Source organism: Cyrtonyx montezumae, unplaced genomic scaffold (genome assembly GCF_038088225.1).
Source record: "Cyrtonyx montezumae isolate F1298 unplaced genomic scaffold, pur_monq_1.0 scaffold_10, whole genome shotgun sequence".
NCBI lineage: Eukaryota > Metazoa > Chordata > Aves > Galliformes > Odontophoridae > Cyrtonyx > Cyrtonyx montezumae.
In genome coordinates, this window is record NW_027071826.1 from 58,407,426 (window position 1) to 58,422,642 (window position 15,217).

At 50.9% G+C, this 15,217-nt stretch overlaps 3 protein-coding genes across 3 annotated transcripts in view; all 3 read left to right on the top strand.

Moving 5' to 3' along the window:
- INAFM2 (InaF motif containing 2) overlaps nucleotides 1-15,217 on the top strand; it is a 110,374-nt gene that overhangs the window by 69,391 nt on the left and 25,766 nt on the right. The window lies entirely within an intron of this gene.
- KNSTRN (kinetochore localized astrin (SPAG5) binding protein) lies at nucleotides 942-3,378 on the top strand. Its single transcript, XM_065729105.1, has 8 exons — nucleotides 942-1,048; nucleotides 1,195-1,327; nucleotides 1,895-1,951; nucleotides 2,150-2,249; nucleotides 2,659-2,773; nucleotides 2,909-2,970; nucleotides 3,089-3,163; nucleotides 3,247-3,378. Exons 1-8 carry the CDS (start codon nucleotides 991-993, stop codon nucleotides 3,376-3,378), a joined length of 732 nt encoding a protein of 243 aa, XP_065585177.1. The 5' UTR covers nucleotides 942-990.
- Nucleotides 3,671-14,664, top strand: IVD (isovaleryl-CoA dehydrogenase). The gene is made up of 12 exons (XM_065755565.1): nucleotides 3,671-3,817; nucleotides 6,424-6,513; nucleotides 8,283-8,334; nucleotides 9,167-9,336; nucleotides 10,247-10,340; nucleotides 10,673-10,809; nucleotides 11,108-11,204; nucleotides 12,512-12,605; nucleotides 13,031-13,112; nucleotides 13,361-13,465; nucleotides 14,296-14,368; nucleotides 14,484-14,664. Exons 1-12 carry the CDS (start codon nucleotides 3,671-3,673, stop codon nucleotides 14,615-14,617), a joined length of 1,275 nt encoding a protein of 424 aa, XP_065611637.1. The 3' UTR covers nucleotides 14,618-14,664.

The following is a 15,217-nucleotide window of genomic DNA, read 5'->3' on the forward strand; positions in this document are numbered from 1 at the left end:
CCCGTGCCAGCAGATCGGATATTGTTGAGGGGATGTGAGATTGGTTGTGGTGGAGAGTAAGCCCTTTGACCTTCCAGTGTCCTGTGCCATATTCACAGCTATACTGCAGAATGTATTGAGTAAACCTGTTTGTCGTTTCCTAAATGGTGATTAGATATTTTTTTTCTTGTCAAGGAGGGAAATAACGAGAAGTATCTCCTCAGCTATTTAGAGGCAGAGAGTTCACGTCATAAAGAAGAGCCTGAAACCAAACCCGCAGCTATGGCAAACCTAGATTTCAAGTGGAGAGTGTTTGTGTCAGGCAGAAAAGCGATCATTTCCTCACCTTGGTTTGTCAAAGAACAAATTTGCCTCCTACGAGTTGATGTAGAATAAACACTTATGACCAACTTTTGCTATATCTGCACGATGCTTCGTTTTTTGCCCGAAATACTGTGGTTCAAGGTGGGAATAAGGGGCTCGGGCCCACTTTGCAGCACTGTCAGCAGAGGGAAAACGCAGGTCCTGGCACACCCACCGCTTTGAGCCCCTAGCAGGCTTCTGCAGGACAGGGACTGCCCCACGTAGATAAGGAGTACCCATTTAAAGCTAATAACTAAAGCTAATAACCCTTCTTGCGATGCACCTTGCGCTTTGCTTTCATGCTTTCTGCACTGCTGGAGCTGAGGTGGGCGTTTGGCACGGGGTGGCTGAGCCGTCCCTACGCGAGGGCTTGCAAAACACAGCGAGGACACTGAACGAAGGCAGAAAGCGCTTTGCTGAGGTGCAAAAAAAAATCCCTCCCGGATTTTTTTTCCGCATCAAGGGCGAGAGGCAGGAGCATGGAGCTGCAAGGGTTAACGGCCGAGCCACACAGGGCGCAGGATACGCTCTTCCACGCATGCGCACTGCCCGCAATACGCGCGCCTCCACGCATGCGCGAGCCCGCCCAAACCGTTTGGCGCCGGCTGCGATTCGAGCGGTCGCTGTGAGGAAAGCGCGGGCGGGAAGATGGATGCGGAGGTTTCCCGCATTCCCGTCTACGCAGCGTTTCACCGCGGCCCTGGAGGTACGTCTCATCGCCTTATTGTGCCTCGTGTTGAGGCGGTGGGGTTCGTGCTGCGGGTTTGGGGCGGCTGGGCGGTTCCCGGTGGGGTTTTGCTTTGCTGGGCTCCCGTGGGCTGTGGTGTTTGTATGGCTGTTTTCCTCCTGCAGAAGCGCAGGTGCCTTTTTCTACGAAGAAGCAATGTGCCGGTAAAGCAGCAGGGCTGGAGCTCAACAAAGATCCCGATTTTAACTTCGGCTCCAACATCCCTGCGGATGGTGTGTTCAGAGCTACAAATCCAGGGTAAGTGGGTGAACGGCTTGAAGCTAGCTCGCTGTCCCACTGAACTGCGGGAACAAAACGTTGGGAAAGACCTCTGGGGTCACCAACCAGCGCTGTGCTGTGCCTGTAAGAGCTGCAGCCATCCATCTCTCAAGCTCCTGCAGGGATGCTGACTCCCTTGTCTCTCTGGTCAGCTTGTTCCCATGCCTGGCCACCCTTTCCATAAAGAAATTCTTCCTCGTGCCCATTCCAAACTTCCCTCAGTGGAACTTGAGGCTACTTCCTCCCATCCTACGGCTTGTTGCCTGAGAAGAGAGACCAACAACGTCATCAGAGCTGTGAAGAGTGTCACTGTGTGCCCTCCACGCTGAGCAACCCCAGTTACTTCAGCTGCTTGCTCAAACATCTTGTTCTCTAGTCCTTTTTTATTGCTCTTCTCTGAGCCTGTGCTGGTAACTCAGTGTCGCTTGTAACAAGGGGCAGCCTCATCAGCTCGGAGTCCGGAAGGGCAAACAGATTTTATCAGATGTATGAAATCTGTAAGTGCGAAACGGTCTTTGGATAACTGTGTTGTGTTTGTCATTTAAGGATTCCTAAATCTGCCAAGAAAGTGGAGCCGCCTTTGAAGAAGGCAGCCACAAGAGGGTATGTTTCTTCGTGTTGTAAATGGCAGTTATGTTCTTTCTCAGAGGGTTATGATGAGCTCTAACCTTAATGCAGCTTTGCTAGCAGCCTCTTGGCCGGGAACAAGAGCAAATCCTTCGAAGGAGGACATCTTTTTGAAAATAAACATGTGTGATACCGATGTACTTTCACTTAGATCTTTGGTGTTTGATTCTACAGCCCTCTGAGCAGATACAAACTAGAGGCAGAGCTGAAAACCAAGAATCAGCTGTTGGAGTCAGCCAAACAGCAATTGCACTCCAGATTAACAGGAGCTCAGGTAGGGATAAAAGGTGGAAAGCACTAATTCTTACATTCTCCTCCTCGCAGGGTTAGATCAAAGGGCAGACTTGCTCATTTTCCAGTCTCACTTGGAAGCCAGTAGACTTTGTGGGCTGGGTTTTCTCTTGCAGCACCAAAGATCTGGCTAGAATGTGGCAGTCAGCAGTGCTACTGAGGCTCTTTTCAGTGGGACGGTGGCTGTAAAGGGATGCTGTGGTTGCTGTGATGTCCGTGTGTAAGAAAGCAGGCCTGAGGGGTTGTTTCTGTGGAGTGTTAAGGATAGAAAGGCAAGAAGTGATCCCTGATGAGAGGGGCTCCTAGAGGAGCTAAGTGCTTGGTGTTACTGACGGGAAGAAAGTGTGCTGAGAAACTTGGTTCCCTGAAGCAGCTGCCTGTGTTGGTGGCAGGACACTATAAAAGAGCTGAAGGAGGAGAACGAAGGCCTGGTGCAAGAGGTCGAGAGGCTCAGGAAGTTTCAGGAGACTTGCATGGTGATTTTGGAAAGCAAAAACATCGATCCTGGTAAGGATTCCACATCTCACGTTTCTTTGTCGTTCACAGCACCTTTGCCCCTCCCTCCCAGGCTGTAGAAAGCCTCCTCTGTGAAGGGGTTGGGTCTTAGGAGCTCTTACCCCGATGTTGTATCTCCCAAACCAGTTACAGGCAACAACATCTTGGAGGAGGAAGAGAAAACGAAGCAATGCCAGGAGCAGACGGCGGTAAGAGTTTGTAAATGGGCTTTGGTGAGAGGAGTGTGTGTGTGCAGCCCCTCTGTGCCCCCCAGGAGCAGCAGCCGACGTGTCTGTCTGCTGGATGTTATGCTCTCTGTCCCTCCAGCTCTTAACCGAGAAGCTCGTGGCGGGATTGAAGCTATTTAATGAAACAGCTGAGAAGGAAAAGGAGGCGCTTCAGGTGGGACCGCTGGGGCACGCTGCGCTGGGAGGAGCTCGGGCTCAGCTCTCAGGTCAGTGAGATGTGTGTGCTGTGCCGTGCAGACGGTGATGGCGAGGTGGAGATCGGCAGCAGAAGAGCGGCAGCGTTCCCTGGAGCAGCATTCCTCCTTTCAAGAAGAGCTGAAGGGATGCTCGGCCATCCTGGAGCAGCTGGAGCGGCTCCTGGCTCAGTGAGGGGCGGGGATGCACCACGCTGTTGTGCTCCAGCGCGGCGGTCTCCGTTTCGCAAACCCCTTTCTTACCCTTCTTACTCGTGAAGGGCACGAGAAGCAGGTAACGCCTGCTTCAGTCCGCTGGCGTGTTGTTTCCCTGTATTCGCTATTTCCTATTAAACGTGTTCAGAATTGACAGCCGTCCGCGCCCGTATCCCGCCGCCCCGTCCCGCCCTTCCCCGCGCGCCTGTGCGTTGCGCTGCTCTCCGTGTTACAGGGCCGCGCCTGCGCACCGAGACCTGCCCGGGGCAGCCATGGCGGCGGCGGGGCTCGGCCGTGCTGCTCTCGGCTCGGTGCTGCGCGGGGCCAGGCAGCTCCGGGCGCTGGGCTTGCTGCGGAGAGGCTGCGCGGGGCTGGCGGTGGACGACACGGTGAACGGGCTGAGCGACGAGCAGCGCCAGGTAGGGACCGGCCCGGCCCTGGGCCCACCCCACTGTGGGGTCGGGGGGTGTGTCAGGGTGGCGAGTGCTGATTGGCTGAGCCTGGGGAGCTGACCAATCCGCGGAGGCGCGCCGCCGACGCGTGTCCGCCGCGCCCCGCGGGGATGTTTCCCGTGGGTCGCGTGGGGGGAGTGTTTTTTAGGTGAACGTCACGCGGCGAAGCGCTGTGTAAGAAGCAAGTGTGCTTGCGCTCGGCTTGAGCTGACTCGTGCAGCCTCCAGCACTCTCGGGTGGCTCTCTTGGCCGATCGGGGACCAATGGGGATGTCAGTTCTCAGCTTTACGGTTCTCCCGTGCTCACGCAGTGTGCTGGGTGTGCATACGGCCTTTGATGTGCCCCATGCCACATCCATACCTCTAAATTGGAGCGAAACGAATCCAAAGGGTGGACTGTTTGGTGGATGGAGAACTGGTTGGAAGGTGGCGGGCAGAGGGTTGTGATAAATGGTTCTATATCCAGGTGGAGGGTGGTGATGAACGGTATCCTCCAGGGATCTGTCCTGGGGCTGGTGCTCTTCAATATCATTGGTAAACAACAGTACACGCAGTGGGTGTGAGTGCACCCTCGGCAAGCTTGCAGATGGCGCCGAGCTGAGTGGTGCAGGTGATACAGCAGCAGGAAGGAATGCCAACCAGTGTCTTCCAGTACTTAAAGAGAGCTTATAAGCAAGAAGTAAATCATCTTTTTGCTCAGGTAGGTAGTGATGGGGCAAGAGGGAATGGCTTTAAACTAAGAGAGGAAGATTTAAATTAGATGTCGGGGGAACTTTTTCACTCAGATGGTACTGAGGTGCTGGCACTGGCTGCCCAGAGAAGCTGCGGATGTCCCATCCCTGGAGGTGTTCAGGACCAGTTTGGATGGGCTCCTGGGCAACCTGCTTTAGTACCTGATAGAGCGGTTGGGAACCCTGCCTGTGTCTGCGGGGTTGGCACTGGATGATCTCTGGGGCCCCTTCCAACCCCAACCATTCTGCATTCTGTTATCCTCGCTTGCCCCAGGGGATGGAGTGACAGGCTTAGTCCAGACCACTGAAACTTTCCTTCGTGCTTCTCAGGTCCGGAGCTGTAGCCATACCTGCTGCATAATATGACAACACTAGTGTATGGATATTCAAAAGTGTCATTCTCACGTCTTTCTAGAGAATCGCACTTCAATTGGAAGGGACCTCAAAGCCTCCCAGGCCCCGCTGTGGGCTGGTTGCCACACACCAGATCAGGTTGCCAAGGCCCCATCCAGCCTGGTGTTGGACACCCCCAGGCACAGAGCACCCACAGCTTCTCTGGGCAAAGAAATGTAGAACAGTGTGGTACCGTGGTGCTATTTTTTTTTCCTGGCTTGTTCGTTTGATTCGTGTGCCCATCAGCTTGATGTTTCAGTGTGTTCAGAGGTATAAAAAGGCAAAAGTAGTCCTGTAACTTGTATGTCTGCTACGGAAAAGCTAGGAAAAGACCAGAAATAGATCTTAGGTAGCGTTAGTTCGTCTGTGCATTAAAAGCACCTGTCACTGTTACAAGATGTTTTAACACGTTTGGGGTGCTTGTCAGAATGCATCCTTCAGTCTCTGATGATTAAAGTGTATTCTGGTTACGTTTAAGCTTTCTTCTTTGTGCAATTTATGTGCTCAAGTTTGCTGCTGTCGGCTTTGTCACGATGGAAACATCAAAGTTTAAAAAGCAGGAAAAATAAAACAGTAAGTCCACCGAAGAGGGATAAGCTTGTTTGGTGATTTTGGAATCCAAGTAGCCGTGGCAACTGGCATATCTTTGTAATTTGAAACAAGGGAGAGAGGCAGAGCAGACTAGGCAGATTCTGCTTTGCTGCATCTGTCCCTTCTGAACGTTTTGGTTGAACAGCAGAAAGTTTCCTCACCGACATTAACGTAAGGGAAGGAAGAACCAAGAGTTCAAACTGCATTTTTAAGCTCTATCATAACGTCTGTGCCATTTCTCTTTAAAGATCTCTTATTATAAACACTTAAGATATTGCTTTGGACTTTGTACAGCAAAATCTGTGCAAGTGTTTGAATCTTAAAATGTGGGAGAGTACTCTGAGTTGATTTTATTTTAGCACTGAGAACAAAGTGGCGTACCTGACCCAAAATATTCCTTCTGTAGAAAATACCAGGATAGATCATATAGTCCCAGCCTGTGAAACCACACTTCTTATTAATACGTGTTTTTACTGCAGGAGTACACAGAAAATTAAATGAAACCCTAAGCAGGTACTGGAGGAGGATGACGAATCGTAAGCTCTGCTTGTCAGCTTCTCTGAAGCACCCCCAGTGCAGGCAGTAGTTGAGTAGCACTCTCTCACGTGTCGTTTGAGGTTGGGTGTCAAGAGGAACTTAACAGAAGGATTTCTCTCAAATCCACTCTTAAAAAAGCTCCGGGGCCTTTTTTGTACTCTGTTTGAGCTGATAACCTGACAGAGATTTCTTTATCGTGATGTGTTTGTGGGTTTGAGATCACAGAACTGCCCGGTGGTGGATGTGGGGGTATCCCAGGGGAGGAGGTGACGTTATATTAACGGAGCGTAACACGTGTGTTTCTCCTCACTTCTTTTCCCAGCTTAGACAGACCATGACAAAGTTCTGTCAAGAGCATTTGGCTCCCAAGGCCCAACAAATTGACCAGGAGAATGAATTCAAAGGCATGCGGGTAAGTATTTGATGTGTGCCTGTGAAATAGATGGCAGTCTGTACTTTGATCTGTACGTAAGTTCAGACAAAGAATCCCGGTCCGCACCGCAGGAAGATATGCATCAACTTTGCAGACTTGAAAGCAGCAGAGGAGGAAAAAAATGAGAAAAAGGTTTTTGATTTCCTGTTTCTCCTTTTGATAACTGTGAACGACCTGGGGAAGAACTGAGCCAGCATCTAACTTAAAAAGAAAAAGAGATGGATTGAGCGTGGTCTTGTTTCGATTTTCATTGCGGTATTTGTGCCTGGCTCTCTTCAGAGACTCCTCTCATAGGTGTTTTCACTCTCCCAGGTAGGACTCGTTTTGTGTACAGCTCTCTCTTGGATATCTGAGTCCCCTCTCTGTTTTGCTTTGGAAATACTGTGTGTGCAAACGGAGGAAACGCAGAGCTGTTTGACTGCTGAGGTGAAACTTTTCTTCCTAACAGCAACAACAAACTGTGGGCAGTAGGGAGGTTTGATTGATGAAAATGAGAGATCTCACTGTTGGTTTTCATAAGCTCTGCAGGACATTCGGAACATCTGCTAGCGTCTCCCAGAGCTCTGATGTTGATATTTTCAGGGATATATGTGCAGCTTTGAAGTTAACAATATAGGTTTAGTCTGGCACACCAGATGTCATCCAGTGCTGTTGAATAATACCTTTTGAAGCGTCTTGAGTTCTGTGTCCTGCAGAATCATCTAGGCTGGAAAAGATCTTCAAGGTCAGCATATCCAGCTATCGACCTGGCCCACCAAAGCTGTGTTACTGAGTCACGTCCCTTAGTGCCACATCCGTGCGTTTCTTACACTCTTTAGGGACGGGGACTCCAGTGGCTCCCTGGGCAGCCCTCCATTGCACTCCCTCTCCATGAAGAAATTCTTTTTTATATCCAGTCTAAACCCCCCACGGTGCAACTTGAGATCGTTTATCCGTGGAAGCAACTTCTAGTTCTGTTAGCATAAAAATAGCAGAACTGATGAATTCAGAGTCATAGAATGGTTTGGGTTGGAAGGGACCTAAACCGTTCTGTGATCCTGGTGCTTGAGTGGCCCTCACGAAGATAAAGGATTTGAATCTCCAGTTGCACAGTGCTCACCAGAGTCAGCTCTCACAGCTCTTCTGGAACCTTTGCCTGCCTCAGCAGTTGTTTTTCCTGCCTCAGCTCTAACCCTTCCTTCTTTAAAATCTCTTTGAAGGAAGCTTCCTTGGCTTTCAATGCCAGTTTCTGTATTCTACATTAATTGCTCAGTGATTGCAGCTCTTCTCAGAGTTTTCCAGGGTCTCTCTTGGGTAACTCGTGCTATCTGCTGTTTGCAGCAGTCTCAGGCTAATAGACCCACGCAGTGTGACACGGTTGCATGAGGTAAAAGGCAAGTATAAATTTAAATCCCAACATCCTCATTTATCTTCAGCTAGGTGCAGCGTAAGAAGATCTAAAAGTGCATTTTTTCAAATGAATAGGTGGCTTAAATTCATCTAAATTCTTAAATTGGGCACGTGTTCGATCTTTGAACCCGTCAACCCCCAGTTAAATTGAGGTTTATGAGTTCCCTTCCTTCGGTCAACAGACTGCAGCGCAACTGACGTCCTTAAGACTGTGGGATGTTAGTGTGCAGGATGAAGCCACTGCTGCAGGAGGAGTTGGTATTGACGTGCTTATCTCTGAGGTCTCACAGCAGCGAGGTAAATCAACGCGCCCGCTCCTCGTCCCCCTGGCCTCACTGCTGCTGCTTCTGTGTTTGCAGGAGTTCTGGAGGAAACTCGGGGACCTGGGAGTTCTGGGGATCACAGCTCCTGGTAAGCCTGTGCCCACCCTCTGCCGGGTGATGTTTCACGTGGAAGTGATCACTCAAAGCGTGGCCTTTCGGCTCCGTGCATCCTGGGTTGTGGTGCGTGGCTGGTCTGTGCCCACGAGCTCCCGTTCTCACGTTCCGTGCAGCTTGAGTATGTCTACTTCCAATTTGCTGCAGGTTTTGAGCTACGGGTAAAAGTATCCCAGAGCAAACATGCATCTCTGATGAGAGAAGTTACAGGGTATAGTAAACGCTCCGCAGAAGCAAGCTGAACAGCAGGGCCTTGAAACAATGCCTCTGCACTTCTTTCAGGGGCACTGAATCTGAAAGTCTGTTCCTGCTCTTTCCCTCTACTCTTCCCAGTTTACTGCTGCTCCTGTTTTTTCTCGCTCTTACCTTCTTTATTCTTTGATGTTGTGCCTCAGGCTCACAGCAGTTTCCCACACTATAAATAAGCCACCCCCTTCACGGGCGCTGCCTGCTTCGATTCCCTCTGAGATTTACCCCTAATACCATCCTGTGCCCAGACTTTCCACTTCTGATTGTGTTCTTGTGTGCTGTTTCTCTATTGGCACTGGTTTTGCTGTATCCATGTTGTATTTATAAAACGTGATTTACAAGCACTGCTTGTGTTAAGGAATGTCACTTTCTCTAAGGTAAGAAAGCTGAATTTTAGAGAGGATGGGGAATGCCAGAGGTGCCCAGCCCAGAGACAGTGTCAGCCAAACCCAGAAGCTGTCCTGCAACTGTATTCAGTCTTATTGAAGACTGAGCCCATTCCTGGGATGCATATGCAGAGTACTCCGTGGTGGTTCACGTGAGCTTTATTTTCTCAGTGGAATACGGTGGATCTGCTCTGGGCTATCTGGACCACGTGCTGGTGATGGAGGAAGTTTCCCGTGCCTCGGCAGCTGTTGGGCTCAGTTATGGAGCCCACTCCAACCTCTGTATCAACCAGCTGGTGCGGAACGGCAGCGAAGCCCAGAAAGAGAAGTACTTGCCCAAGGTATGAGGCTGGGAAACGGCACGATGGGGACTTCTTTATCTTTTTAGGATGATGCTTTAAGGAAGTGCGAGGCCCTCGTGTACCTTCTGTTTAAAAGACTGTCCCCTTTAAAGTATATAGCTGCAGGGAGGGATATTTATCGACGTACTTACAAGTGATCTGTGGCTGCCTGCGTGAGCCTGGCTAGGCAAGCAGTCGCTCCGGACCTTTGTTACTGAAGTGATGTGATGCTGAACGATCGCAGAGTTATCACAGCTGGAAAAAACCTCTGGGGTGATGGAGTCCAACCCCAGCCCACCCCCACCGTGCCCACTGACCACATCCCTCAGTGCCACATCCCCACAGTTCTGGAGCACCTCCTCCAGGAGCCCCACCACCTCCCTGGCAGCCTGTGCCGCTGCGTTACTACTCTTACTGAGGAGAGATGTTTCCTGATATCTGACCAGACAGTGTTTTTCAAACTTTCTGAAGTGCTTTGAGAAATCTGAACAAGAGTTGCTCCTTTGGTACTTTATATTCTGCATTTAGTCTGAGTTAGTTTGAAAGGGAAGAGACGTAATGTCCTTAAGTTGTGCCAGAGGAGGTTCTTATCATAGAATGCCCTCAGTTGATAAGGACCTTGAAGATATCTATTTTCAACTCCCTGCTGTGGGCAGGGTGGCCCTGCACTAGGGCAGGCTGCCCAGAGCCACATCCAGCCTCGCCTTGAGCCCCTCCAGGGATGGGGCATCCACAGCCCCTCTGGGCAACCTGTTCCAGCGTCTCACCGTCCTCTGAGTGAAAAACTTCCTCCCAACATCTAACCTAAACCTCCCGTCTCAGTTTATAACCATTCCCCCTTGTGCTATCGTTGTCAGCCCGTGTCAGCAGTCATTACCCACGTCGACAGTCTTCTGTTTCTCTTTTCCAGCTCATCAGTGGGGAGCACATTGGAGCCTTAGCAATGAGCGAGCCCAGTGCTGGATCTGATGTTGTGTCCATGAAGCTGAAGGCGGATAAGAAAGGTAAAGCCTGTCGTGAGCTTCCAGCACAAATGTCTCCAGAGTAATCAGTGCATGATAACGCAGGGTAGTGAGGACGTGGCGTGGGTGGCTGAAGGCCCCGAGTAGATTTCTGATTATGGTGGTGAAGGATTACTAGTGCTAGGAGCCTTAGTTGGTCAGGCATTCATTAAACTGTCATTAGCAGAAATGAAGGTGATGAGTTTTCTTGATGTCCGGGGGGGAATTGTGCATGTTGTTTGTGGGGATCTTAAAGATCACCCTTGAAATAAATGGGGTGAGGATCTAAGGGTTTATCAATTACAAGCTAACAGACTGCAGCTCTGTGCTTCCAGGGGACTACTATGTTCTGAATGGGAACAAATTTTGGATCACCAACGGGCCTGATGCAGACGTTCTCATCGTTTATGCTAAGACTGACCTTAATGCCATTCCTGCCTCCCAGGGGATAACTGCTTTCATCGTGGAGAAGGTAGGTATCAGGTATTGTTGAGTAATTCCCACAGTTCTCTTTTGGTGTGCTTTTAAAGCTACCTCCTTCGCTCTGGCTCGCTTGTTTAGAAACCAGCTAGTTTTCTCCAATGTCTGTCAGCCTCTTGCTCGAAGACAAACCATTTCCTGCCTGAACCTTATAAACCCATGGGATTTGTCCCCTGCCCCAGTGACGTGGCATATTGCAGCAGGGAGCTCACTTACCTGATGGAGAGATGAGCATAGTTCTGCCACCGTCGCTGCTTGTGATCCTCAGTGTTGACGTCTTGTCTTTGCAGGGAATGCCAGGCTTCAGCACTGCACAGAAGCTCGATAAGCTGGGAATGAGAGGCTCCAACACCTGTGAATTGATCTTTGAGGACTGTAAGATCCCTGGTGAGTTGGTTTCAAATCGTGACAGTATGCACGTGGGGTGGTTCGCTCTCTTCTTGCTTAGCTACATCGGATCGCTGAGCGCATGCAGCTCACACTGTGACCCAGAGGGGTGCAACTCGGCTGCTCCCCATGCAGCAGCAGCAGCTGCTTTCCACACCGTGAAAGAGTTTCAGCTGAAATCTGACATTTCTAACTTGACCGGATCCCTGCAGTCTGAAATCAAAAGGGCACTACCGGAGTCTTCAGATTGTCGTCTGGGCAATCATCTGTGCAGGGCAGTGTGTTCTCATGGTAACAAGATTTCAGTTTTCTGATAACTTGGAGAAACACATCGCTGCACCTTTGGGAGCGAACACACTTTGCACTCTGGCCATTAATGCTACTTCTGATCTTCTGCCTCGGAAGCCAAAGCAGTTCTGTGTTGTTTCGTGTGCCTGCAGAATCTTCATTCAGATGTCTTCCCATAGCGCCGCAGTTCCATCTGCTTTAAAACATACGGGTTTCATTGTCAGCCATGCTGCACCGACTGATGCCGGAGTTTGCACTCTGTTCTTCAAAGTAATGTTTGCTGTTAGTGCTTCTGTTGTTCTTGGAGGGGCGGGAGGAGGGGGTGCATGGAGGTTTTTCTGAGGGCCGAGTTGGTTCTTTCACCTTTAAGCTCCAGTGTGATGTTGCCAGCCCTGAAGAGCACGTCAACATGCTCTTCAACAAGAAGACAGTGCAGTCCTTGAGCTGCTGTCAGCTTCCTTTGCCCGTTTCCCGAGACCACCCCAATGCATGCTAAGGTGTGAGCTTTGGCTGGTTGCCTGTGGAAGCTTTGATTCCTTTATTAGGAGCGCTCGGTGAGATGATCCAAGCTTATCAGACTAGGATTCACATTCATTTCAAATCCCACCTCAGCAGACCTCAGATGGTAACAGCGTTTGGTCGCTGTCAGGTTGGGTTAGATACAAACTGATGAGATGGAGAAGAGGGCTCCCATGTTGTCCTCCAAGGCTCTGGAATCTCCCATTCACACAAGCACTGAGCTGGGAGGTCTCTAGAACATGGATAGGGAATAACAGAAATTGTAGATGCTCTTTGTAACTCTTGACTGCCTTTTCCTCTTTGGCTTTGTTCGCATTGAGAAGATGTTTCAGTGGTAGGGAGTGTATGCACCAAAACTCAGCCTGTCTAGCTCATCCTGAACGTGTCTCAAGCCAGAAGGTAAGGTGAGCATGAGTGAGGGTTTGAACCTTTTGCCCGGAGAGCACAGACCCTCAGACGGTAGCTTGCACACGGGTAAATCATTTTTATTTTGATTGCAGCTGAAAATATCTTGGGGAAGCTGAGCAAAGGAGTCTACGTTCTGATGAGCGGGTTGGACCTGGAGAGGCTCGTGCTGTCTGGAGGACCTCTGGGGTGAGGGTTTGCCTCCTTTCGTAGGTTGTAAGGTCAGACAGATCAGCCACAGTCAGCTAGCCAGGTCGATATTGTACCCTTGTTTACAACATTGGCTCCTGCCCTTTCTGTTGGTCTTCCGGAGACACAAGGCAGCACAAACTGTCCTAGCTGCAGAGTAAGAAGGCTCTTCCACCCTCTCCTTCTCAGTCCCCTGACTGAGGGTAGAGCCCTGCCACATGGTGTCCCAAACGAGCAACGTGTAGTACGCTGTGGAGAAAACGTGGGCTTTTGGAAGTCTGAGTGAAGCTAGAGTAAGACAGCACCATATCTCCTTAGGTAGGCAAACCTTTTTGCCTTAGGCTGAGCTTCAAGATTTAAAGATTTAATCAGCATTTTAATTATTCTGTTGTCTTCCTTTTCCTGCCTATCTGTGCTTTTCTCAGGCTCATGCAAGCTGTTCTTGACCATGCAATTCCATACCTACACGTAAGGGAAGCATTCGGACAGAGAATTGGCCACTTCCAGGTGAAATAAAACCTCAATTCTTTTTCTGTCTTTTCTCCTTCTTAAAGAGAAGATGGGGTGCTCTGTGTTGGGAGGGGGAGGGTGGCCTGGAGCTGTGACTCATTTCTGAGAGACCCTGGGGGACTGCGTTGTGTGAACCCAGCTGGTCCCCAGAGCTCAAGCAGAAAACCATTTCCCCTCACTCCCTGTGGACTCGTGCGAAGTTTCAGTAGCTGCAACGTGTGTCTCTTGTCTTCTGCAACGTGCAGCTCATGCAGGGCAAGATGGCTGACATGTACACCCGGCTGATGGCCTGTCGGCAGTACGTCTACAACGTGGCTAAGGCCTGTGACCAGGGCCACTTCAATGCAAAGGTGAGCTCACACTTGTATGTGGGTGTGTCTGGACTGTGCCATTAAGTTTGGAAAGAAACCTCCGAGATGGTCAGATCCAACAGCCGACCCATTCCCACTGTGCCCACTAAACCGTGCCCCTGAATAGCATCGTGGTATCGTTAAGGTTGAAAAAGACCTCCAAGGTCACAGTCTGACCCCCGAAACCATGCCCCTCAGGGCCGTGCCTCTGCATTTCTGAAAGCCTCCAGGGGTGCTGACTCCCTCTGGTCCCTCCTCACGAGCACGGTGGGTGTACCAGGGCTTAAAATGACTCGGTCTCAGTTTTCCTAGTGTTTGTTTTCCTCCTCCTTCCCCACCACTGCAAGAAAAAGAAGCTGTAGTACTACAGGGGAGCAGATGTATCAGGATGGATAGGTGTTTATTGAAAGGCCAGGCACAGTATCCTGCCTGTTGTAAGGGGCTGTCACAGTCATCCCGAGGTGTTGTCGCCGACACAACCGGCACGTCACCGTGTGTCCGTCGGGGGAGTGAACCAGGCATGAGCAGAGCAGAGCTCTGCATCCCAAATCAAATCACGTCGGTCTCCTGGGGGTGTGATGTCCATTTGTGAGGCAGAGCAGCTCCCCTGCTGCGCTCTATTTTCTGCCTTCGTGTAGCCTGACACAAGCGACAGAAAGACGGCCTCAGCTTCTTGCTTGCAGGGGATGAATCCTGTGCCTTGGTGATAAAGTGGTTCGGGTTTGTTAGCGGATGTCTGGAGAGGAACGAGAAGGCCAGGGCAGCACAGGTGGGAAAAGGGCAGGTGGCACCTTCCCTGCCTCTGTCGTGATTTGTGTTTTTCCACGCAGGACTGTGCTGGAGTGATCCTCTTCTCAGCAGAGTGCGCTACGCAGGTGGCTCTGGATGGGATCCAGTGTCTCGGTAAGGCACGGTCACTGCCAGCACGTTACTCTGGGAGACCTCTGGAGCAGGGCTGTCCTGGAGCAGCCCCTCCACGAGAGGCAGGCAGTGCCTCACGCCTTGGTTCTGGTTGTAGGTGGGAACGGCTACATCAACGACTACCCCATGGGGCGCTTCCTGCGTGACGCCAAGCTCTACGAGATCGGCGCCGGCACCAGCGAGGTGCGCAGGCTCGTCATCGGCCGGGCCTTCAACGCGGCCTTCAAGTAACCTGCAGCAGCACAGGGGCGGCCCGCTGAGCACCACGAGGCCTTCCGTGTAGACAAGGCACGGCCTTGCCCTTCCCGTGGTTCCTCTGCTTGTGGAGCCTGTGAACAGATGGATCAGACTGTAGCGTGGAAGGAAAATGTGTTTGTTTTCTTCCCACGGTCGGCCTGATTCATCCAGCCCGTAAGCCATCCTAAATCTCAGCACTGCCGAGCTGAGGTTCGCCCACAGGATGAACTGCCACCAAAGCAGCGTGGCTGGAAGCAGGGGGAAGCCCTTGCTTGGGTTGAACACAAGAACTCAACCTTAAAAAATGACCGTGGGGATGATTTTAGTTCTCTTTTTAAAACGGAGTGCCATTAATAGCCAGCAGCTAGCATGCTACCACTGGGAAGAGAGATTTCCCCCCGTGACGTTCCGCTGGGATGGATAACTTCTGCTCTGGGGAACGCGTGAGCATCGCGTCACATCGCGGGCACCCAGCCGGTGTTTTAGGTGATGATTCTTAAAATCTGCTTCAAATCCCACATCTGTTTCTGTGCGTATTTCCTTTCCCAGTCTGGAGGTGTCTCAGCTCAGCCCGCAGCCTTCTCCTCCCGCACG